Below are 26,288 nucleotides of genomic sequence, written 5' to 3'. Positions count from 1 at the left end.
TCTCCAGGAGCTCAGTGATGTCCGGATCAGATCTGGGTGGAGATTCCAAAGGACACCATTCACGTCTCAATAGGATGTTTTCAGGCATGCATACAAGCAGATGGGGGCCAAACAAACTACTGAGTACCATTTTAAGTGACTACAATAAAACTGGACCATTGGACCATTTTTTCACTTTGAATTTCAGGGTGTCTTTGAATTTTGTTCTCTGTAGTACACTGTTAAAAAAAACATCCTAAAACAACGGTAATATTCCGGCAGCTGGGGCGCCAAAATACGACCGTGAAATAACAGAAAATAACTGTCCCATAAAAATACGGTTATTTTCAGTAATGAAAATACAATTAGTTGCGCTAATTTGACATGGGATCTCGCCTTTTTCAAGTGCCGCTAAACATTAAATCAGGAACATGTTAATGTGATTAAACAATGAAATCATCTATAAATAGGAAAAAAAAACATCTTAAAAAAACGGTAATATTCTGGCAGCTGGGGCGCCAAAAATACGACCGTAAAATAACAGAAAATAACTGTCCCATAAAAATACGGTTATTTTCAGTAATGAAAATAGAGTTTGTTGCGCTAATTTGACATGGGATTCTGCCTTTTCCAAGCGCTTTTAGACATTAAATTAGGAACATTTTTACGCGATCAAACAATGTAATTACCTATAAACAATGTCACTGAATGTGGAAATATGAATCATAATACGTAAATGTACAGAAATATACAGTTAACAGTTGGTTTAAGTAATAATTGATTGCATGCCCTGGGACAGACTGACAGAGGTGAGGCTGCCATATCGCACCATCGGCCCCTTTGGCCATCACTAGTAGGCGGTAGGTGAAAAGTCTTAACCACGGACACAACGACAGAGAGTGTCCGAGCCGGGGCGCGAACCGGCAATCTTTTGATCACAAGGCGAACTGCCAACTCTTGAGCCACGAACGGCCTAACTAGCAACGATAATAATACTTATGTGATGTAACACAAGCTTATAGGGATCATGTTATATACTTTTCCATAGCATTACATTTGAATTCAACAGTTCAATCTTTCAAATAACGGACAGATATTTGTGAAATCATGATACATTTGTGAATGTATTTTAACAATCTAAATATGCATATGTACAGACAGATACATTTAATAATCATGACAATTATGTTGTATTACATTACAGTGATTTAACGTTAATTTACATTCAAAATGTGAAGTCAAAGTCTATTTACGTAACTTTAATGATATTCTAGAAGAACAGAACATTACTGTAAAATGCACAGTAAAATACCTTCATATTAGGGTTTTTTCCTACGGTCGCAGCCATACCCGCGACCTTGTTGTTAGTTCACATTCATTGGCCGATGCTTAGCATCATGTTATTTATATTAATTGCAATTCCTACCTCCACATTTCTTTTTCAAAATATATAATTAGCACAGCGTGTCCGTGCAGTGTTTTACATTGTGGCATGCAGAGAAATCTTAACAAAAAAGCTCACAGAGAGAGATTGAGCTTGTTATTGAACCCCAAGCTGGTAGGGGGAGCTCCTTAATAAAACACTTGCAGTGCTACAATATGCCTCAAGGTTCAACAACAGCACAACAGAAGTCACTCATGGTACAGCACTCTCTCTACAAAACAACAGCTGTCAGTGACGCTGCACCACGGCGTAAACACAACATTCAAGATAACAGTTTAAAGTAACGTAACCATAAACAATAAAACAAGAACATCTAAACAGCAGCACATGTCCCAAGGAATGATGGGAGACATTTCTGGATGTATTTTTACGATCTAAATATGCATATGTACAACAAAATATATTTAACAAACAAGTAAATTGTGTTTTATTACATTTACAGTGATGTTATGTTATTTTACATTTGACCTGTCAGATCACAGTCTACTTATGTAAATGTAGTGATATTCTAGGAAAACAGTACACATCATTTTCACTTGCATCAAGATATAGACTGATTACACAGTCTATATCAGTATAGATATGCAGCATGATGTTTTCCCCATTGGGGTTGGACATGTTTTCAAAGTGTCCCCTAAATGTTTTTGAGCAGTTTTCTTTCTTGAAGTTTTCATTCTTGAACTTCTTGTTCTGACTCATTTGTGATGTACACCTCAACTTTTCCACTATGTCAAAATGAAAAACATTTTCATAATTACCTTTATTAAAAACAAGTATGGCTGCATGTCCAGGCAGCTAACTCAAGTTGGGAAGCGTGATGAGCAATGCTTCTGTCAGTGAAGCATTCATTTTACAAGTCAACAGGATGTTGCAGAGGTCATCTATTGGCAGCTAAATGAATACTATCTGTAAGACCCAGAATGTGTGGTTCTTGATCTTGCTGAAGATCACTTTTTCCACTTCATGGTTTCAGCTTTAATTATCTCCTGACTGCTCTCCACAGGTGCTGATTTCTGAAGGTTTGGGGAAATACGCCAGGGACCCTAAATTTGTGTCAGCAACTAAACATGAGATTGCAGACGCCTGCGAGATGACCATTGATGAAATGGAGAGTGCCGCCAGTAACCTGCTGAATGGGACCATGGGTAATGGCAACACAGGGAGGAAAGAGAGCGTTGGCTCGGATTCGCATGCCAGTGCAAATATTAGGGACCACAGCATCCGTGACTACAGCGATGAGGAACCATATGTGGCTGTGAAATGTGAGGAGGACCTAACAGATGAGATGATATGCATCACCTCACTATAACAGCAGCTCACACTGGGATATATTTAGGATTTTTTCAATTGAATTTTTACTACTGCTCTACGGTGAGGGGACACCTCTATTCAAGTGCATCATGCAATAATGAAAATGTGTAAAACACAGATGGATAAGAGAGCAAAGTGCCTTGTTTTCTCTTAAGAAATGATGAAGAAATGGTTGGGTTTCTGGAAAATTTAGCAAACCAGAGGGAATCAAATCTGTCTGCCAACCAGTCTGCCATCTAGTGAGAATTCAAACCTCTAAATTGGGTTTTTCTTTATTGTTACACTGGTTTCTTACAGCAGGAAAAACTCAAATGTAGGTTTTCTAACACAGATTTTAGGAATCAGCTTCAGTTCAAGGTGATAATGGGTCGGCCCAGCTGCATTGTTCTAAAATAAATCTAAACTGTTTACTCGATATATAAAGAGCCAAAAAAACAAAGTGTTCCACCGTTTCAATCATTTTTAGATTGCAGTGCATGATTTTGTTTTTCCCAAAGAAGCTGATTTTGTTAAAACAATTTTAGAAAAATATCCAAAGCATTCAACTAACTTACGTTCCAGTTTAGATGTCTGAAAAAAAAAAAACCACCAGCGCCAGGTCAGCGTATGGTTGTCCAGTCATTCCAAGCTTCCCTGTATTTCGTTGCCAGATCCATGTATATAAATAATGTGTGATTTTAAACCTTTTATTGGTCATGTTAGCAAACACTGGTTGTTCGCATTACATTATTACCTTCGTGACTCGATTTAGAGTAAAAAAAACTAAAACAAAAAACTTGACAGAAACAGTTTTTTTCTTAGTAGTCTTGATCACTTAAACTTCTCTGGGTTCACAGTTCAGGATTTCAGGGCTAAGCTTGGCTATGTCTCTGTTTTTGACTTGAAAAGGAAATCACATATCAGTAAGAAAAATAACATGTCTTTGTCCTCAGGCATATCCTCCTTCTTCATGTAATCGCGGACACATTCTCTTAAGTCCTCCCTTTAAACTAACAGCAGTGCTACATTCAAGGAGTTTGATCAAGCTACACACCCTAAAAATAAAGGAATATTAGGATGCTGTGTGTCACTCGCTGCTGTGTGTCACTCACTGCCCTTGATGATCCTTAACTTTGAAGACTGAGTTTTCTTTGTTAAGCCCTTTACTCAGATATGCAATGATGGACTACTATGAATCACTATTCCCCCTGAATCACTCTGAGATCAGCAACAGTAGATAATCTCTGAGGTTTCTGTGTGATGTGGCTCAATAGTGAATGAGACCCAGACTACTCATGTTTTAAAAATAATTACTCAGTGACAGGATGAAGTTATCTTTGGCAGTTCTTGAAGGTGAAACAAAAATAAAAGCAAAGACCACCAGAGTTTCTTTGTGCCACAGATGACACATCAAGTAAACCATTTATTTCCTCCACTGCTGCAAAACTCTTTGTTGTTTTTGCAATGGAATGAATAAGACCATACAGGTCTCTACATAATGGGCGACTATTTACTGGATTGCCTGACAATATACTATGTCAGTATATTTGCTATTGTAATGAAATGACTGCTGTTGCCTTTTATCTGTTGGAGTTGTTTTTGTCAAGACAAAGAGCACAACTTGGGGGAAATCGTAGTAAAGCGTTTCTGCACCACTAATGGGTGTTTGTCTCCCACTGCCAACTATAAAGCCTTCAGATTAATTTAAACAAAAAACAACATACCAAGTGATGGATAGGCAATCTTTCTTTTTTTCTTACTCTAAATACTGCTGTAAGGGCAATTTGTTCTGTACAATCAAAGGGCTCCTATAAAACCAAAACAAGGGAATGCTTGGTTACATTGTAACCCTGGTTCTCTGAGTGTAGAGAACTACATATTTCATTTATGAGTTGGAGAGATAGTCTGGACAGAATAGAGAACACTCGTCCATACTCAGATGCGTCAAATGTTTTTTGTTACCAAAATTACTGAGGTTTATTTATTTATCTATTGTGACTAAAAGTTGACTAAAGGGTCTAAATCCGGTGCCGGTGTTTGCTATTGGACATTCTGATGATGTAGATATACAGATGTACAGATGTATAAGCAGGATACAAGCTGCTATCTGGACTATCGTTCAGATGGACTGCAAATGCACTCTTTCCTCTTCACTCTAGAAGAGCCTCATACAGGTTTAAGTGGCCAATACAGCTGATAAATGAGACATATGCATTTTTTTAACTGCAAGTAAATTGTTTTTAATGTAGACTTTGAAAAAAATCTTATTACCTCTGTAACTCTCCGGGCCTGTTGGTTAACATGTCAGGGAAACTCTGGTAACGCTGCATTTGCACAAAAGTAGTAATCGGAAACATTTATGTGTGATTTTTTTTTCTTTATTGGCAGCGATCGTCATTGGTTGTCCAAAAGTCCATAGTAATGAATGATGAACCACCAAATCTTTAGTAAAAAACAGTGTTTGTACCCAACATTACAAAGATTAAAGAGAAGTACCAGATTCAACACTGGTCTGATTTCCAAGAAGCCATAAAAAGTCTGAGGTAAACATGCTGGCTTCTATGTGAGACTTTTGTTTTTTATTGAAAACCACCCAACTCCACTCCCCAAGGCATTCAGCTATGCTTTGAATCACTTACGACAGCTTCTTGACCGGAAGCCACCTGCTTAGGAATATAATCTGTCAAAAGTGCACGACTCCAGACATTTCAGATTTACCCTGTGTCTCACATGCGAGAAACTTGAAACAACAACAGTCACGTGGAGATTATTACTAGTGCAACTACCCAAATGATTTATCATATGAGATAAAATGACAAGGACTGCAAAGCTTTGTTGTGCAACGCAGCTTTATTTTTTTGTACTGTTCCACTGCTTTACAGATGTCTATAAAGTGACAATGATGTATAAAATCTGTACAGCATTTGTAAAAAGTACGCGATTAACTTGAAGATCTCTGCTTTCTATCCAGTTGTATGAAAATTTAAAAAAAGCAAACAAGAATAGCTCTATCTCTACTTTGTAGCATGAGTACTAGTACCTTATAAGTTTTGTACCAATAAAAAGAGAAGCCCTTTTTTGCATACTTGAAGTTTTGCCTGGAATGACAATGAACCTGCTGATTTTTTGTAACGAACACTGAATAAAGACACAAGAACAAGGTCAGGAGGCTTTGTTTAGTGTCAGCACAGAAAAACAACAGAAAGCCTTTGACGGTGTTCCCAGTAAGTTTCCCTTCATAATGACAGATGATTTAAACATTCACATCATGTTAGACAATACTGCATTATAATGTAAACCATAAATTCTTTATGATATAGTGCAAAGCTTAATAAGACATACTTATAATTTATGTTAGTGCTTTCATTATAGCTGCTAATACACACTGATTATTCGCTCAAAGTCTAAAATCTCAGCACCGGTGTGTGTCAGTTCAAACTGGACCAAACTCAAACACACTGTAGCCATGTGCAACATATACATGAATTAATACAAATCAAATGTAATCGTGATCTCATAGGCAACAATGATATTACAGTTACATTAAAAACATAGTTTAAAAAAATTCACAACACAATCAGAAAAAAGCTGCTTATAAAAGTGACACTGAAGATTTTTAGTTTCAAAGTTCTTAGTGTGCATTAACATAGTGTTAAAACATGACAGCGGTGCAAAAGCTGTGAGTTATGTAGCCCAAGGACGCACATTTGGCACATAGCATGAATCAAACAAATCAACTGAGGTGAGTTTTACAGATGCATTGACAGCATTTAGGAGGTCTGTTCCTTTAACTGTCTGTTAAATCTAGAGACGCGTGCATTGGTAGTGTAATCGCTACAAGTCTGATTATAATAATTTCTTTTCCAAGCTTGAATCAGGGTTTGGTCCAGTTTATATTACCACTTCACTTAAGTCTTTTTGGTAAACAATGTATGATCCTTCCCCACAGTTGTCTGTTTAGATGTACAAAAAAAAAAAAAAAGTTTGTTTCTTCCATCCTGCCTATTCAATGCTCTGTTGTCACGCAAACAGAGTAACAAAACCAAATGTTTTCTGCAGATGTTGATGGTAAAGCTGTAGCTATAGAAACTGCTATAAAAACTGGCTAAATTGTGGGAAACCTAAAGTGAAAGCGAATCACTTTATTGCCTTCATGTTAATGTGAAATGAGTGCGGGGGGACAAAAAAAACAAAACAAAGATTTTATCTGTTGAACCTGCAAGTTTTCAGGAAGGAAGAGGATTGTCACAGCGAAAGGCTGCCAACCTCTGATCTGGTCTGAGCAGACAGGAGCGAGCTGCTGAGGCCAGTTATTCTACAGTCTACAGTTTGCTCCAGCTGCTGACTGCAGCTCTCAACCACATTAGATGACGGCTGATAAGACAATTGTTTTCTGAAAAGCAGTGCCGTGGAAACAGATTTTCATCAGAAGCTCATATCCTTGAAATATTCAAGTTTCTTTAGTTTTTTAAAGCTGTTTTGCAATTTTTTAATGTGATGCTGGACACTAGTTTGTAATCTTGGGTAATTACTTCATGTTTAAGACATACATTTCACAGCATTTTTACTGAAATTCATGATGAGGCAGGCTGGTAAATTGTTTGCTAAGCGAGAAGCCACATATTAGACACATTTCCTGTCATAACCACAGTGATTTTGCTGTACTGTTCCACCCCAATGGCAGCGTGAGACAGATGTGAAGTGTTTATGGTCCTAAATATGTGTGTTAGGCCAGGAATGTTCCCATGGTAATAATTCACAATATCAGCTCAGAGTTAAATTGATAAGCTCCTAATCGAACATACAGCTTGTGATTTACTGCTATTTTTGCCTAATAACTGACTCTATTGAGGGATTTTTCTAACTCACAGATAAGCTGTACACCTCTCTCTTTATCTCTGTGTGTCAAGTGTTGGAGGCTGGTACACAGGAACCCCCGAGTCAACGAGTGCAGGGCGACCTCTGATAATATCAGCAGTCTTCTCTGCCATCATGATGGTTGGAGCATTCAGGTTTCCACTGACAATGCTGGGCATGATCGAGGCGTCGATCACACGAAGCTTCTCCAGGCCCAGAACGCGTGCGTTTGAGTCAACCACCGCCATCGGGTCAGAGGGCGAGCCCATCTTGCATGTGCAGGATGGATGGTAGGCAGTGTCTGCCTTTTGGCGGACAAAAGCATCAATGTCTGCGTCGGATTGGACCTGAGGACCAGGCAGGGCTTCAGGACCACGAAAGGGGTCAAAGGCCTTCTGGGCGAAAATCTCTCTGGAGAGTTTGACACACTGCCTGAACTCCCACACGTCAATATCTGAGAGGAGGAGAGGGAATCAAAACCAGGAAAAGCTTATATAAGAACGTGCCAGAGCAACTTTGTTGTAACTCAAAAGTCTGCAAGCTGCTGAGGTAAAAGTTGATGCAGAGGGACTTCAATACTGCAACAATAACTACAAACATGTCAAAATACTGTCATTGTTCAAAAATAGATTTTATAGATTTTTTTTAAGGGGGAAATTTAAAGGAAATATCAAATACATCCAGACCTGTGGTGAGATAGTTTGGCTGAATGATTGGGTGGTCCAGGGGGTTGGTGCTCTTCAGCTTCAGCCAGCCTGTACTGGTGCTCCTCATTGGTCCAACATGAACCTACAACAACAGCATGAGTAAAACTGTCACTGCTAACCGAGCTAACTAAAACAGCACAGCTGAATTTCATTAATCCTAGTTTGTAAACCCAAGCTTTTTACATGATAAAGGCTTTTTAGCTTTTTAAGTTATTTTGTCCAAGAGAAAACCTCAAAACACTAAATTCTAGGGATGTTCCTTATTTCTTACTCGAATAACTGTGGAAAAAACGTAGACTAACCAACTAGTCTAAAACTAAGGAACACTCAAATATTAAGTTTAAATTGACAAACGTTTGGTGGAAAATGTCAAAAACAAATAAGAGAGGCGTCTAAATCATTTATGACATTCTTAAATAGCGAATCAAGCTGTGTGGCACCTCGCATTGTGCATTATCAACACTACACGTTACACTCCAGACAGTGAAGGAGAAAAACACCTAAACTAAACCGATGTTATATATGATATGAAAACATGTAACTATAACAGATGTTTATGTATAACTAAAATACGACAAGTTAACATCTGGAAAATGAATAAATTGTGACTGTAAAGTTTGGCACGTTGCTCTTTGAAAATTCATGACACCTACTAAAGTAAAAGTTCTAAAAATTTAAAATAATAAAAACAATAAATCATCCGCCCATTTTCTTCTGCTTATCTGAAGTCGGGTGAGCGGGACAGCAGCAGGGAAGCCCAAACCTCCCTCTCGCCACCTCCTCCTCCGGGGGAAACATCAAGTCTTTCCCAGGCCAGCCTATAAACGTAATATCTCCAGGATGCCCTGGAGTGCACCAGGGCCTTCTCCCGGAAGGACATGCATGGTTGGAACACCTTACCCAGGAGGTGACGGCCTTGGCCATCTATTTTCGATGTGGAGGAGTCGTGGCTCTACTCTGAACCACTCTCAATTGACTGAACTGCTCACCCTGTCACTAAGGCAGAACTCATCTTTCAGAGAAAGCTCATCAGTGTTAACAAAAATATGAAGCGTAGATTAACAGATTTATGGCATTTCTCAATGACGAAGCGCCATCTCGTGCCAGATGGCTACATAACATTTAGTACACAATAATTTACCGGCATTGGGCATGAATTAAAATTTGAACAGAGTGAACAACTTAAGTCTGGTACCGACTAGTAACTAGTACTAGTAGTAGTAGACTTGTAGCTGTGCACATCCCTAGTAAAAACACCATCATAAGTGCTCATTTTTGATGTGGAAAAACTGAGGCCACTGTCATCTTTCAAATGAGGAAAAAAACTGATGTAACTTGAGATGTGGGCCTTTTCTAGGGAGCAGGTTTAGCTAACACATCTGAGTTCATAAACCCTGAGATGAGCTGAAATTCCAATTCTAATTTACAGATGTATGACACTATTAATTAAAGTAAAAAGAAATAAACGGCTGCGCCTTTTGCACCGTTTAAGTAGAAGACAAAGAAAAAGAAAGAGCGAGTGATTTCGTTTCAGGTGCACTTCTCTGGAAAAGAGGCTAAAATAAGGGTGAAAGGTTCCCCGCATAGAATTTCCTGGAAAACTCATGGGGCTGTTTTTTTTTTTTCCATGGAACATATGCACGCCTGTAAATACTCCTCTGCAAGACTGGGCATATTCTATGTGCTGCAATTCATGCTTTGGGCTGTTTACTTGACTTCTTGTTTCTACACATGCTTATAGAAGGCTTCAAAAAACATAAGCATGCCCACTGCACCAGCATTAAGAAGTCACGGTTTTGCAAAAACAAGCTTTACTCACCTGGTAAGCCTCTATTTTGGGGGTGACTCGTCCGTGGTCAATGACTTGTGAGGGCAGAAAGTGAAATTGGATGTCGGGGTGTGCTACTTTGGGACGACTACGAATAAATCCCCCGCTTTCCATGTGGGCTGTTGCTCCATAACCTTGTGGGAGATTGATGTGGTTAGTGAAATGATTGTACTCTTTATTAGACAGGCATGTCTATTTACAAGAAATGCCCCTGGGGTGATGTGATTGATGAGCTTTTTTTCTGGTAGTGAAAGTTCTTTCGACTATCTTAGCTGACTTTCTCCAACAACCAGGAACCAGACTGTAAATGTAATTTACCAGGATCACCAATAAAACACCTCATGTCACATTTCCTATGCGTCACCATTATTAAAACTGTGAGAGATTCTTCTATATACTGTGTCAATGCCAGCTGTAGTTTAGAAAGAGGCAGTGCTGCAGGCTGATACATTCCTTACACGCTGTGTACCCAGTGAAAATAGTTTAATATTTAACATCTGCACAATAATTGTGTATAATCATTAATATAGCTGAAACCTGAATGAAAGTTAAAGGGTTTATATTAACTCTCTGGTTTCTTTTCAATTATATTTTCTGATGAACAAGCATTTTAGATGAGTGAAATGGCAGGTTGGAGACATCTTCATCTAAAAGTGATGCAAGGACAGAAACTCTCGCTAATTCTATAAAACATTTGGGAGATTGTCCCGTTATAAATGTGCAGGTGACTCGGTTACCAGTAAACATGGTGAGCCACTCGAGGCCTATCTTGACCATGTGGAAAGGTTTCTGGGCTTTGTACAGGGTGATGGGCTGAGTACACTGCTGCTGGACATACAGCTCCAAGTGATCCTGCAGGTTATTACCGACACCTGAGAGAGGAGGAAGGCAAAGTGGTCTGACAGTAAGCACCGAAGAGATGATCGTCTGAAGTCACACAAGCATCAGTTGGAAAACTTTCTAATTTTTGTAGTTCTTTAAGTTAGAAGTAGGCTACAAGGACGTTCTTCACATACGCAACACACCTGGTAAGTGTTGAATCACAGGGATGCCGAGCTGTTTCAAGTCATCTGCATTTCCAATCCCAGATAGCATGAGAAGCTGAGGGGAATTGATGGCTCCTCCGCTGACTATCACTTCTTTTTCTGCAAACACCTGAACAGACAATAGAAAAATCGCTGTAAAGGGCCAAATTCAGGATATAAAACATAATTCAGTGTTTCAATTAATTTCATTTTATGATCCATTAGTTAATCTTCTAACATCTATCCTCCTTGCCTTTTTCTTTTGTCCATTTTGAATGTATTCCACCCCCACAGCACGGTTGCCATCAAACAGGATTTTAGTGGTCAGACATCGCACCTCCGCCTTCAGATTGGGTCGACCCAGGGCTGGTCTCAGGTAAGCACTGGCAGTGCTCCACCTCTTCCCTTGATAGATTTAGACAGTGAAAGTATGTAAAGATTAGATCAAGAATTAAACAGTACTGAAACGTATTTGACCAGTAACATGGTTTCTCTTCTGCGGCCTCAGGAATTATTCCATATGACGTACGACAGTAAATACTTTCTTAATGGGCCTAAGTTTCAGATTTTTTTAGAGTTGGTTAAGTAGTTCTATGAACACACAGTGACATGTGCTCAGAGGTTGAAAAACACATTGTGGTCAACGACAAACACACATTTTTCATCCAAGAAATTAAGCCCTTCCTTTTTTAAAGGCCACACATCTGAAAGCATATTGATTTGCTCTCCTGACATTTAGACTGTAGTATTGATATTTTAACCTTTGGAGCTAAATCAGACTGAGATCAGACGTCTAATTCTGCCACTCGAAAACATTTCACCAGAAAAGGTTTGTGGCACTTTACCTGTAACTAACCCTATTAATTATCTATCAATTCTGTAGCATTTAGCATTTAGAACCTTTATAAATGGTCATGTCCATCCAGCCCACGCCTTCCTGTTGGTATCCATTCATGTCATCAGTGAATGGATATCCTGCCTGTCGCCCCGCCTCAATAAAAGCCTTATGAAGGGGATGGTTGGTTTTCCCTCTGGACACCTGAAGAGGTCCGCTGCCGCCTCGGTATCTACAATATACAGCAAAAACATAAAGATAACATTAAAAAAAGAGAGACAGAGAGAGCTGTTTCAATTGTTTTCATAGGAAGTAATGTAGTGTAGGCATGCAAACAATATTAATAATTCTCTTTTCTTTACTGTTGGATATGCAATCCAATAACTGAGAAGGTTTTCCATAATTGCTACACTTAAATTTAAGTGTTCTTCTATGTTTCTGTACCATATTATCAAACACAGTGATTATACTACTTCCTTTACAGGTCATTTCAACATTTCAGTTTTACTCTAACAGCCATCGTCATCATTCAGATCTAGACAACAAAGGTTCTCAGTTAAGCATGCCAAAGTCCTTCCTCCACAAAGTCATCCTGTAAATACTTGGGTAAAGTCTTTGTAGTCTCCCGGTGTTTGTTTTTGGTACATTTCCTGTGGTTTTCACCTTGTCACTGTGGTTGTACTGAACAGTTTCCAACGAATTTCTTCTCATAAGCAGTCTCATCAATCTCATTCAGAGTTCGCTGACATTTATTTCATTGTTTGCTATTTATGAAATGACACGTTATATTGTATCAAATATATCCCACAGTGCCTCAAATTTCTGTTTGCACATAATAGTTTTAAACTGTAAAGTGCTTTTGAGCTGTGACCTTTTTTGACTGATGTATTTCCTGGTTTCTCACATTCTTAGAAATTAGAGACAGCCAGTCTAGATATGCGTGATGCTCGGTGTAGGTGCGTTCTGCAAAAGAATTCAATGCAGTGCTGTGCATTTATGCACAAGGAAAAAACTGTCTTGTTACATATTTGAGATTTTAAAGCCTAGGTGAGCGGGACAGAGAAAACAGCACTGCCACGCAAGTGAAAAATGCTGTGATCATACATAAAAAGATACTGGAAAAGCAGTGGTAAAAATGCCCAGTATATATTTGTATTAGTTACCTGTTTTCTCCCAGCTCATGACACTGAGCTTTCCTAAAATAAGGCAGACAATGCTCATAATCCCAGCCATCTGCGCCCTCTCTTTGCCAGCGGTTATAATCTTCAGCGTGCCCGCGGATGTACACCATTGCATTGAGTGAAGAGGACCCTCCCCAGACGCGGCCCCTCGGCCAGTACATTACCCGATTGTCCATGTTGGCTTGAGGTAAAGTGTGGTAGAACCAGTTATACCTGAGCAAAAATGAAATGAGATAGCAACAAGTCAGACTATTATAAGTTAATAACAGTTTATACAATGTTATTATTACTGGTATCAGAATGCTGGGCTATTAATGTTAGGCCAATACTGTACTGTTTTTGCACGTGTAAAAGCGATGTAATATTGTAATGCCATTTCATTGTTCACATTTAAACAACTGAGATGTAGGTTAAAGGTCAAAGGTCTGCTTGCTACACACTGAGCTAATTTAGAAACCCTTTAGCGTGTAATATTAAATGTCATACAGTAAGGCAAATGTCTGTTTTTATAAATCTGAACAAAAACATTTAATGACTCGAATAACAAAACAGATCAATCAAAGTACTTGTCATCGCAGAGGTTGTAGATCAGGGCAGCTGGCATGTGGATTTTCCATGAGAGTCGCAAGCTGCCTAACCACCTGTCCTTAGGGCCAGCCTCGAGCAGCAGCGCAGACTCCTGGGCGTCTTCTGTGAGGCGGTTAGCGAGGACGCAACCAGCGGACCCCGCTCCAATAATGACATAACTGTAAGATGGTGTTTTCTGATCGGCTGTAGGTGACGATGCAGAGCTCCACTGAGAAGATGAGACAGTGAAGCATCTGTAATGGCTGGAGAAGGATGAGCTGGGGGAAGAGGGGGGACCCATCTTTCTGGTCTTGGGGACAAAGCGGCATTCGGGCACACTGGTAAAGAAGCACCTGCAGTCCCTTATAAATCTTCCCTGTCTCCAAGTCACAGCCCTTTGGGCTCCAGTTAGGCTCCGTGTGGTCAAACACAACATCCTGTTTTCCTTATTCAAACACATATTTGAAAACAAATCAGAAGGGGGTGAGCTTGGAAATGTCTAAAACTGAAACTCTGATGAAAAGAATGAAATTTGTAGTATGTGTCTGCATTTCTGCACAACTCTCTTAAATATTGTGACTCTATATAAGAGAGAGGCTGTAAGGTGATATAGCAATGAGCATGATGTCCACATCACATCACTTCATTCTGTCAGCAAGGAAGACTCGATGTCCACTACAAGGGACTGAAGATAAAAATAAATAAATAACTATTCTGTTATTCAGCAGGTAACATGTTTCTTTCATCCACAGCACAAGTTAACTAAAGGCCGAAGGATAAAATATCTGTCCCTCTCTATTGGCCTTGAAAAGACTAAATACTTATTCATCTAATATGACTTATGCCACTCCTTTTCTTTGAAATGCCCAACTGATAGTTGTGAAACTGACAGCAGTTAAATTAATAACTAGGGACAACTAGACACTCAGTACATAGGTTAACTTGACTTGCATCAAGTGCAGCATGTTAAAAGTTAAACTTTAATTCTCTGTCACATCAGAAGTCCTGTGTTTCTACAGCAGTAAGGCCTTCTGCTGCCTGACTTTGTTATTCAGTCTGATAAAAGTCATAAAAAAACGAATTTTGTTCACAGGAAAAGCACAACTGTTGTTTGTGGCTGAGCGCACATGAATTTAGTTCAACAGACCTGGAATTGCACCGTGTGTTTCTGGTGAATGTGTGGTCTGAGGACTGTTCCGTGTTGTTTCTCGAGAAAACAATGTGCAGTTTTCCCAATCGGACCGAGGCAGAGAGTGATATCTAGGTCACGGCAGTCATATCAGTAAACCAAGAGTCACAAATGTCAGCAAGTATTGACTAACAAAGTAACCGCTGTCTAGCAGTCTCTACGCCTTTGCTAATGTCCAAACTCTACTTTTAAGTCATTCTGATTGAAACTTTGAGATGAAAACTCAGTTTCGCAACCGCTAACTTACCAGCATGTAAGTCCATACATCTAGTTACATTAGTTGATACATTTCTGCTTTAATATAATTCTTTTTTTTTTAAAAAAATAGCGTCGAAATGTTACATTTAAATGATTTAGAGACCTGGCGATGGTCGTAGCGGGGCTGCTTATAATCTCTATGGTTGTTTAGGTCTACCGCTAACGAGTGGTCAGAGCTCACAGTCGTCGTCTGGACCTTAAACAGCACACAAGGACACGGAAAATACTCAGTATAATTTCACACATGCGACACTTAATTGGACCTGATCCGGTGCTGGAATAGTTTAATGAGAAAAGAGGACGTGAAGCAGCAGACCTACCTCTCAACAGGCAACAAGTAAAACGGTCAGCACGGTGGGCGGGGCTTATCGTATTGAAATAACGGAATTCAGAGCGTCAGCACTACAGTGCTCCTGTAGGTAGTTAAACAGTTACTCGGCTTTATGATCGTTTATTTCTGTAACTTTTACTGGTGTTTTATTATGTGGGGAGTCACGCTGTTTTTTCTGTTTTGTGTCGCCGCCCAGGTGACATCACATAACATTGTAAGTGACCTACATTTTTTTAAGTAATCCTTTATTATTTAGTATTTATTTATTTTAATTCAAACTTCAAAGGGATCTTACATTTATTTGTGCTGTTGCTTTTCAGGAGGTGAAATGTGAAGAATATCATGGTAAGCCTATTTCATGTTTATTAGCGCTAGATGGAAACTATAATCTGCCAATATGTTATGTTTAAACTATTTCAGGTCGACTATGAGCACCTTTGTGTTCCAAAGTAATCTGGTTCTTGCCAGGTTCTAAAATGTGTTAAATACTCCCTCAGATGAACAGCAACGCGTAGAATATAAAGATCTTTGTCAAGATATAGAGTACAGTGAAATTCGGTTTGGCTGTCTCTTAAGATTAAAAACAATATATAAATAGAATTAATAAAAAATAAGTAAGTAAAGATACAAAATAGCCTGGCTGCACCAGCAGAGGCGAAAAACAACAGCACTGTACATCATTTTACAATTAAAATGCCCTCAGCCCAGACTGTGTTTGTATCTGAGTATTTCTGTGCCATGTTTACAGTCAAGTGTGTAGAGAGGTGGAAGCCACTGCTCCAGGACATAAACTCTTCCCGAGTCTGTTACTTCTTGTTTTTATTCTTCTGAACCGTTTGACAGATGGCAGCTGTGCAAACCCAGAATATTCTGGATGTGTACTCTTGTAGAAGTTCAGTAGCTTGAGATATTACACAGTGTCATTATTTAGTTAACAAAAACTACGGTAAGATGCAGATGGAGTGTGTGAAAGCACACCTTAAGACTTAATTACTTTGGCACTCGTAGACTGCAGACTATGACTTCATCAATCTCTCACGCTGTGGAGGATCATTGTTGAGAAATTTTGTTATGCTCTTTGTGAAGGCATTGCTTCATTTCATTGAGGTTTGTGGGGCTTGATGAAACTTCCACTCCTAAAAGATGTTAACTGTCTTTCCACGTGTGAATAATATTCCTCACTCTAGATTGATTATATGTTAACAGCCTTATATCTCATCCCAGACTGATGGTCATCAGAATGTCCTTTGTCTCCTTGGAGGTGTATTAGCCTTCAGATTTGTAACAAATTTCTCTGAGTATTGCATGGTTTGACTGTTTGATGAATCTGCTGGGGTATTTATTAACTGCAAGTTGGGGCATGTAGAATCTGAAATGTAGCTCCAGGGCTGTTTGCGGTTTCTGTGAACATTGCAGATTGCAACTTTTGTATTAACACACACCTGTAATTCCCAGACCAGCAAACTCACAAAACTTTGTGATCATTAGCAAATCGGGTGGATTTGATTAGCAGAAACTGGCTGCTGCTTTTCACTTTTAATCCCTTTGGAAGCAGTAAGGGTGTTTTTCACACACTGCTTTTGCTTTTTGATATGTTTTTGTTAAATAAGTATGTCATGTGTTGTTCATGTGAGGTTGTATTATTTTAAGATCTATTAACAGCCAGCAGATTATTTTTAATATTTGCTGATATGTTAATACGTTATAATTTAAAGAGGGTGAACTTTCTTTTTTCCAATTGACTCTAAAGCTACTAGTGGTCATATTTTTACTACTTTTCTACACTTTAAAAAAAAAAAAAATTCATCACTGACAGACACATGAAAGGAAAATCACAATAACAAATGCATATGAAGTAAGAATTTAAGATAAAAAAAATGCATTACATATTTTGTGAGTTATCAAATATGGGAATAGCCATGCTTATTTGAGATCTTCAGATTTCATTATACTCTGTTTGTTTTTATCTTTTTTGCAACAAAAACTGTTACAGAAGCTGCAAAATATATTTCAGCTGCCAAATCAACACTGACCATCTCTTTAAATATCCGAAAACACAATCCGTCTGCGGGGACAGTGAGCACCGCTGTTGTTTCTCATTTCAGGTTTTCCCCCAGGACACGAGACCTTGGTTCCATCTCTAGTGGCAGGCTTGAAATTGAAGATGGTGCCAGTAGGCGAAAGAGTCATGCTCAACATAAGCTGGGCGATCAGCATTGATGGTTGGAGACCACATTTTGTGTGTTTTTTATATAGCACTTGGGACTGCTGATGTTATGACAGATTTAATGTTGCCATTTACTAAACAATCATACATCTGCAGAGTAGACAGTAGGTCTTTGTTGCACATGTTTTATTTGCTGATGGTGGTGAAACATTAAGGACATTGAGATGATATCCAGCAAAAGATGTTGAAGATTTTTCCTTTTCTTTCATGCATTTTATACAGTGTGTATTTAGTGTGTCAGGATCCTTGGCATGGACACTCACTGGTTAATATCTAAAGGCAGACTAATTTATTTCAGTCTGTTATTTTCTCTCTGCAGCTAGTACTAAATATTTGACAGCCACTCGCATCAGAACTGAAAGACAAGACTACCATTGTAATTACAACCCATCTTTGGCCAGTGCAAGCTTGGATCAATTAGAAAAGGTATCAGTCTTAACCTTAGTAGTACTGATCATATCTTTTGGTCCTATTTCCTACATAGGGAAAAAGGTCTGTGATGCTGTTAATTGTTTTTTCCCCTTTTTTCTTTTTGTTCTGAAACCTAGATATGGTTTCATTATGCTGTAAATCCCACCTATGGCTACAATGAAATACAAGTTGCAAATCTCCCTTTCCCTCCACCGGTGGATGGCAATTTAGTTTATGTGACGGAATGTATTTATATTCCTAAAACACCAAAAAGTAAGTGGTTTTTTTTTTTTTTCTTTTTTTCAAAATAAATTTTTGTAAAACCTATTACAGCCAAAACTTTTGACGGGCACAATATACTTAGGAGATATAAATGGTAAAACTATTAACATTTTCTCTGTTTTATAGCAACGGTTACACCAACTTCTCCTTATGTAACTACAGGTGAGCAATACTGTTCAGTATAGTTCAGCTAATAATTTCAGTGAGTCTGCAAAGATAAGTACATATAGAAAATCCCAGTCTCCCAGTACTGCAAGGGAATATATCAAACCACATGCATGAAGTGCACTGTATGATTTTAAATACTTACTACACCAATTTACAATGCATGTGATGACTAATCTATCTTTTCTAATTATTTACTCCAGTTAAGGTCACTACTGGGCTAACTACTCCAGGTACGAGTCACAATTTCCTAAAGCACCTGTACTGAATCAATAAAATCTGAATAAATGTGTTTCCTCTGTATATGCCCGCTTTTGCAGCTCCGAGAGTAAGATTTGCCATCATCTTTACCGGAGGAGTGGTCATCCTCATTATCCTGAGTTCATTCTGCATAATGTGTAAATATAAACATTTTGGGGTTTTTTTTTGGAATATGCACCTGAATTATTAATGATGAATAGGAAAAATATATGCTCAACAAAACGCACGTTTACTTTGTGTGTGCACAACGTGATTTACTTGAATGCTGAATTGTATTTAGCAAAAAGGCTCCCTGCTACAGGATGACCTTACCTGCAAGCCTTTTGAGCTATGTTTGGAGTCACTTGGAAATAAATGCTTTAAACATCTTACCTTAAAATGCTTTCCAAAGCACAGAAACTCTGCTTCACCATCCTAGATTTAAAAGTTGTATTCAAGAAGTAGTCAAAGCTGGGGATTCCCCTTCTAGACACAGTATAAAGTTCAACACTGCTGGCTGGTGCTGAAGCTGACTAACTCTCCTTTCCATTGTTTTCTTATTACCCAGATAAAAATAGGACTGTTAAAGCTGGCCAATTACTGGACTACCAGAACATTCCTGTGGTGCCTCCTCATGTGCTTTTGGTGTACCCTGCTGTAAATTCAGCATTCCAGCGTGCTGTTGTTGCACTTGCAGAGTTCCTGCAGTTGCATGGCGGCTGCAAGGTTGCAATTGACATTTGGCAGCAAGAAAAGATTGCACAGAAGGGGCCGATGCGCTGGCTGGCTGAGGAAGCTAAGTCTGCAAACCAAGTCCTTATTGTCAGTCCACAGGTACAGTCTATATGAAATCATCATTCTTAGTCATTGTCATATTTATTGATATGTGTTCAATATCACACGATTACCTGGACTCTTGCATCTTTAAGTCAAGAAACAAAATAAGGATGTGATAGAACTTATAGGTGCAGTATGTCTAAATGTCTAAATATACTACTGTGTTGTATTAAAATCATTTCTCGCTCTCTTCAAAGCCCAGCCACTGTCCTCCTGACCCCAGCATGTCAGAATCCTCCATCCCAGCTGCAGCTCATGACCTTTACCCTCTGATTCTTAACATGGTGGCAAGCAACGCAAAGAACCCCAGTGAGCTGTCCAAGTTCTGGGTGGTGCAGCTGGGTGAGCAGAAGGACAAGAGTTCTTGTATGTTGCCCCTGGAACTGAGGGTCTGCAAAACTTTTTGTCTGATGAAGGATTTGAAAAAACTTTACAAGGGTCTTCACACTTGCGAGCAGATTGACAAGAAGATAATAAGTCTGATTTGTAAACGGGGTGTTTCCTACAGTGAGAACAGCACATTGACATTGAGGGAAAGTGTAGAAACACTAAGGGGGCATCAGGTTAACATTTCCAAAGAAGTCACCATTAAATTCTGTGATCACCACAATTTGAATATTAGTCATGATAATGTTTTGACTGCTTGATCAAGATGGGTCTGAACAGGTGCTGATGATTTTACTAATGATACTGTTTGCAGAATGTCTTCATGTGTTTGTTTGTGTAAATATGATGAAAGCATATATTTGGAACTGCACCTAAATGTTTAATACGCACAAAGAAAGAAAGAGAAAACAGATAATTCTCTATCAAAGAGTAAAGTAGGCCATCTGTGTCCACTGCACCACTGGCTTTCTACAGTGCAGTCCTGAGATCCAGGCACATTTAGTCCCCACTCTGGTCTCGCCTCAGGTGACCTCAGTAGGTCACATGTTAGGGTGGGCCAAGGTCTCATAGTGGTTTCACCTTTAAATCCCCAGTGATGGCGACCCAAACCTGGGACTCTCCACGTTTTGTTTTTAGAACTAACTAAGCCTCTTGGATGAGAAGTTAAACGTCTTCACAAACTCAAAGAAGTCAACTTGCCTTCTTTTTTCAAGCTCCTAAGAATATCCTAACCTGGATGTCCAGGAATGTATATATTTATATGTATCTCAATTAAAGAGAAGCACTAGTATGGACCATTATGCATGCTCCTGGATAAGCTGCCCATTCATCCATGGTCGCATGGAGGCTGGAGCTCACTAGATAAGCTCTATGTTTCCTTAATCTAGTGTGTTTTATTCAAATAAAAATTGAAAGCAGATGAGTGGCTGTGGACTGTTGTCTTCCGGTTAAAAGGATTCTGGGCTCAAACTCAAGCCTGTCAAACAAGGTTTTTTTTTTGTTATGAGCACATTGCATAGATGGTATCCTGAAAATTGTTTGCAGATGTGTGTTTTTGTCTCTCTACAAATTCTAGCCATGTGATATGCAGTTCTCCATATGTACATTAGTGGGAGATATGTACTTTACTAGGCAGTGGTCTATCTACTGGCCCTCCATCCAAAAACATAAGCAACAGCAGAATATACAACATTATGCAGATAAAGTGCATCCATAAGTGCACAGGCCAAGTCATTTGGTGGTTAAAATAGCCATTTCCCATATGGAAAAGATAAATATAAATCTTATAAAGTTTGTATCTGTCTTGTATGAAACTTGTATGAAAAGCATACAAGAGTGAAAACACATATAAGATCCCTTGAAAAATTATATAATGAAACTTGTATGTTTTGGATACTAAAAAAATATATGAAAGTAATGAGAAAGTGGCCACTTTCATGAGTAAATCATGTAAGCCTTATATGATTTATATATGATTTACTCATGAAAGTGGCCACTTTCACGAGTAAATCATATATGTTTTTACTATTTCTTTTCCATATGGGTTATGATAGACACATTTTTCATTTTCTGGAAATAAATTAATTAACTGTTACTACTAGCCCAAGTGCCCCTTAGTAGCAAATGAACACAGTTTATAAAGCACAGAGTACCAAGGTATTGCTGCTGACAGAGACAGTAGGAGACTTCACATCCCTAATGGAGCCCTGCCTGACTCTAACACTGTTTATAAATGTAACGGGGCTGGGTGCTGGTTCTAGCTGCTAGCACGTTACCTTCAACATGTCATCTGATCAGGCCCATTTCACTGCAGTATACCTTCATATTTTATCATACATCAATGCTGAACATTTAAGAGTGAATGTAATTGTGCAAGCACAAACACAAACACAGTGTGTGAATGTGTGTGTGAATGGGTGGATGACAGGTTGTGTAAAGCGCTTTGGGGTCCTTAGGGACTAGAAAAGCGCTATACAAATACAGGCCATTTACCATTTACTTCTGAAAAATGTTTCACATAATTCTGTGCAAACAGCAAGATTGAAAAATTCAGGTGGCCAACCTGTCTCTCGCTAACAGACCAGAGGACTCCTTACATTGCATCACATGGTTAATTTGCTTTGCTGTTTTCCCAACAGAAAAACGACCAAAAGACTCAGGCTGAGGAAAGACTAATAGAGAAACTAATCCAATAACTAAAAGGGAAAGGAAATGCAGTGAGGAAATAGAATTGTAAAGGAGTAGGAAAAAAATCTGGGTTCTAATATTAGCTTTTAACACATATTTTTTAAATTGCATTTTAAAAATATTTAGATTTTTTTAATTTTTATTTTTAATTACTGTATTTAGAATAAAATACTTGTAGAGTTACTGCTATAGCAGAAACATCACACCTATATCCATGGCACTCTCTATGAACTTGATCTTGTCAATTTTGAAACCTTTGTTTACATTCTTGACAACAAATGATGAAATTCCAGTGTTGTGACCATAAATATTGTTTTGTCATGGTGGACATATTCCATCTTGGTGTTACACAATCATGAAGTGTATCTACAAATGTTTTTTGTAATCTCAAAGATGCATACTCTTTGCAAGGAAATATCAAAACCGTGTTGTGGGGACTGAGGACAGGAGGGAGCAGTGAGGTACAAATAACTGGACTCTTGTCCTGCTTCATTCCCCTGACTCTGCTCTGCTGGTATCTTAATTGCAGTCTAATCTCCTAATAGTTTCTTTCTCAATCTCTGTACTCTAATAAATCACGTTCACTTCTTTCAAATGATCGCCCCATGTGTGATATATATGCAGTATTTGCTTTTATTTATTACTGGACTCCTGAGTTCTGTCTATCATTAATTATGTTCAGCTTCTTAGTTTGTTTGCTATTTAATTTCTCTCCTTCGTGTATGCCTTTGTATTTATTTATAGCTGCCTGTAATTATTGATTACATTTGATCTTACCAGTGATAACGTCATGTCCAATTTACATTCTTTAGCCTTCCCCTATTTTAAGCAGCTGTTGAGCCATTGTCGTGATGCTTTATTCTGAAAATCTATGGGTGGAACTAGCTCCATGCTTGCAAGTAAAACAAACATAAGCTCATCCTACAGTGACAGAGTAAGTACAATGTCCGTTGTAATTATAGTCAGTAAGGACGCAAACGTCTTTCACTTTTCAGGGGATTAAAGTGAAGACAGTGCTGTGAGTACGCTCGTATGAGCTTCATTTAACAGATTTTGAATGATGCCTTTGTGTCCGTCGTTCTGCACAGCTCCTTATTCACTAATGCTTCAGGTACTGTGGGCTCCATACATTTATTGTAAATAAACGCAACTGTGTTTTTCTTTCATTTTCTCTAACGGCTTTCTCCATTCTTTTAAGGACCAACGAGGGCACTACATTTAACGTCTTGTCAGCTGCTGATTTATGGCCTAGAAGCAGGAAACATGGGCAAGCGAGTGACTTTGACAAGGGACAAATTGTGATGGCTAGACGACTGGGTCAGAGCATCTCCAAAACTGCAGCTCTTGTGGGGTGTTCCCGGTCTGCAGTGATCAGTATCTATCAAAAGTGGTCCAAGGAGGGAACAGTGGTGAACCATCGACAGGGGCGACTGAGGCTGATTGATGCATGTGGGCAGCAAAGGCTGGCCCATGTGGTGCAATCCAACACACGAGCTACTGTAGTTCAGATTGCTGAAAAATGTAATGCTGGTTCTGATAGAAAGGTGTCAGAATACACAGTGCATCGCAGTTTGTTGCGTATGGGACTCTGATGCTTTGAGCAATGTTCTGCTGGGAAGCCTTGGGTCCTGCCATCCATTTGGTGTTACTTTGCCACGTACCCCCTACCTGAGCATTGTTGCAGACCATTTAGACCTTTTCATGGAACCAGTATGCCGTGATGGCTGTGGCCTCCTTCAGCAGGATACTATGCCCTAGCACAAAAATGGTTCTGTGAGACATGCACTGCAAACAAGTCCAATCCATGGAGACTTCACCTTGCAACTTACAGGACTTAAAGAATCGGTTACTAACACATTGGTGCCAGATAACACAGCACACCTTCAGGGGGTCTAGTGGAGTCCATGCCTCAATGGGTGAGGTGTGTTTTGGCAGTACAAGGGGGACTCAACTTAGACAAATGGTCATAATTTTATGACAAATCAAAGCTTACTGGAAAGGACAGACAGACTCTAGACCCGAGTACACTGCCTGTAAGAGAAGCTCAGAGCTGAACAGACACCTCTCTCACACAGTGTCTGTAAAGGTATCTTTACAGATATTGGTATCTTTCGAGGAGCAGCCAATCAGAAAGCAGATCTAGAAACTGATTCCCCAAAGTTTGTGCCAAGGTACAATAAAGAAGAAGCTGAACCCCAAATCTGAATGTGAAAAAGATCACTACTCCCAAAGGTTTCATGACAGGAATAAAGAACCTGAACCTCATACTAGTTAAAAGGAATTACCTCATCTAATGGTACATTTCAACAATTTTTTTATATGTCCAGATTGGTTCAATAGTAATACTCACAGTAATGATTTAATTCCTTCATTCCTATCCCAAGACATTTTTTATGAGTTCAAAAACCAACATGGAACTTGTGGAAATTATTAGAAAATAAACACTTGTTCTTCTGCATTAATGTGTCTGTATAAAATCCTCCACTAACCTTCTGAAATATTCCACAAGATGTTGAGCTTCTTCACAGAGCTGATGGTGGTCACTGGAGACTATTCTATTTTCTGAACCATTTATTCAATTCATGGTCGCGGTACTGAAGAAATATATTTTATTATCGGAGTATTAAAGGTTTTTTAGGGAAGTGCTGTTTATTTAGGGCTTATGCTATTTAGCTCAGACGCAGTTACTTATCTTACTATGTATCTCCCACCCTCTAGAGCAGGGTTGTTAAACTCATGTTACCACGTGGGCCACAAACAACCCACTTTGACCAACAGTAGGTCTGACCAGTGAAACTCCCCTTTCTGACAATGCAAAAGACTCTACCTGCACATTTATTCCCTGAGATATCTTATTAGGAGAAAAAGAATTGTAGTTTGAACAGTACATCTAAGTTTTTCCACATAATAAAGAAATGCAGCTGTAGGAAAGAATTTCTGGTAGCTCATTCTCCAGACTGCCCTGTAATTATAGGAAAGGTTTTTGAATTCACAGAAAATTCTCTTTAAAACAACAAACAAACCAAAACATTTAGTCTCATTGTGAAAAGAAAATTCTATAGTAAACAGTGAAAACGGGAACCTTTCTGTCTTTTAATTGTTTATTTATTACTTAATTACTTTGCTGAAGTCTGGATGGTGATGGGGGAGGTCCTTATTAGTAGGAAAATGTTATTTGTGGCCCCCAGCTCTTATGTTTGACTACCCATTTTTAGGATTAGGGGTATCGGCTCTAAAAAACCTCTGGTGACTTCTGATAAGTAACAACTTCTGTGAACTCAGGCACTAAATACTCTATGCTTTACATCAAGAGAAGTGCAGGATCTGGCTTGCCTAGAGATTTATTGTTTAACCAGTTTTGCTAATAGGATTTTCAGTTACCCAGGTTCAATAACACTGTTTTAATCAAATGGTCAAACAGGAAAACTAATAGATTTCTCTTAAATAAAAATAATCAATGCAAAGTACCTTAATTACTGAACATGGATTTGTTTTGTTTACTGTCACATCACTACTAGAGGCCCCATACTAACCCAGGAAAATAATATATATAAACTGACCACATCATGTGAAAATATTATATAAAAATCCCATGTCTGATATTGCCTTTACATGTTAGACAGGCATCTTCCTTATCTGTTTTTAAATCACGTCTTAAAAAATATCTATTTACCTTGGCTTTCAGCAGGACTTGATGTCTCTTAATATGTTTCTTATTAATTATATTATGTTTAATTTTAAGATATTCGATATGTAATTTAAACTGTTTTCTCTTTGTTTTATATTTGTAGCACTTCGGCCAACATTGCTGGATGTATAGTGCGTTATAAATAAAGATGCTATGCTATGCTATGTTGAAATGTTTTTTCTATCACCGGCGCAGGGTGATGGAGCTATAGCTCCTTTTTGTTTCTTCTTCTTCTAAAAGTTTAAATAAAGTTTATGAAGAAAGAAATCGCCACGTCTTGTAAAACGATCTAAAACAACACCCTGTACCATCGGAAAAACTATTATCGCCAGTCATTAACGCTTCACACCACAAACAATGAAATATTATGTCT

General features: G+C 38.6%; 3 protein-coding genes across 29 annotated transcripts in view; 2 read left to right on the top strand and 1 right to left on the bottom strand.

Moving 5' to 3' along the window:
• cacna1db (calcium channel, voltage-dependent, L type, alpha 1D subunit, b) overlaps positions 1-5,804 on the top strand; it is an 88,074-nt gene extending 82,270 nt beyond the window's left edge. For all 27 annotated transcript variants that reach the window (XM_026154064.1, XM_026154053.1, XM_026154068.1 and 24 more), the window contains one exon: positions 2,427-5,804. In XM_026154064.1, the coding sequence (XP_026009849.1) occupies positions 2,427-2,732 (306 nt within the window). In that variant the 3' untranslated portion in view covers positions 2,733-5,804. The remainder of the gene's footprint in view (positions 1-2,426) is intronic.
• Positions 5,805-5,870: 66 nt separating this feature from the next.
• On the bottom strand, positions 5,871-15,700 carry chdh (choline dehydrogenase). Its single transcript, XM_026154070.1, has 10 exons — positions 15,481-15,700; positions 13,713-14,158; positions 13,129-13,359; positions 12,031-12,197; positions 11,384-11,535; positions 11,131-11,260; positions 10,843-10,977; positions 10,097-10,239; positions 8,257-8,359; positions 5,871-8,024 (listed from the first exon to the last, which is right to left on the bottom strand). Exons 2-10 carry the CDS (start codon positions 14,147-14,149, stop codon positions 7,606-7,608), a joined length of 1,917 nt encoding a protein of 638 aa, XP_026009855.1. The 5' UTR covers positions 14,150-14,158; positions 15,481-15,700; the 3' UTR covers positions 5,871-7,605.
• On the top strand, positions 15,543-20,959 carry il17rb (interleukin 17 receptor B; the record flags this gene model as incomplete). The annotated part of the gene is made up of 11 exons (XM_026153484.1): positions 15,543-15,575; positions 15,688-15,705; positions 15,812-15,836; positions 17,597-17,713; positions 18,038-18,144; positions 18,267-18,402; positions 18,538-18,573; positions 18,780-18,809; positions 18,897-18,974; positions 19,385-19,650; positions 19,851-20,959. Coding segments are annotated over 11 exons (1,296 nt in total), but the record flags the coding sequence as incomplete, so codon positions are not given.
• Positions 20,960-26,288: the final 5,329 nt, after the last annotated feature.

Source organism: Astatotilapia calliptera, chromosome 20, assembly GCF_900246225.1.
Source record: "Astatotilapia calliptera chromosome 20, fAstCal1.2, whole genome shotgun sequence".
NCBI lineage: Eukaryota > Metazoa > Chordata > Actinopteri > Cichliformes > Cichlidae > Astatotilapia > Astatotilapia calliptera.
The sequence above is the reverse complement of the archived record's forward strand: the minus strand, read 5'-3'. Positions and strand labels throughout refer to the sequence as shown.

Bases quoted from the DNA above. Each gene is read 5' to 3' on its own strand.
- chdh (XM_026154070.1), bottom strand. From the start codon at position 14,149: ATGTTGTGTTTGACCACACGGAGCCTAACTGGAGCCCAAAGGGCTGTG. The intron at 11,261-11,383 runs GCAAGGAGGATA...TTGTCTGTTCAG, and splicing joins AAAATGGACAAAAGAAAAAG to GTGTTTGCAGAAAAAGAAGT. The intron at 8,360-10,096 runs GTGAGTAAAGCT...CTGTTGTTGTAG, and splicing joins CCAAAATAGAGGCTTACCAG to GTTCATGTTGGACCAATGAG.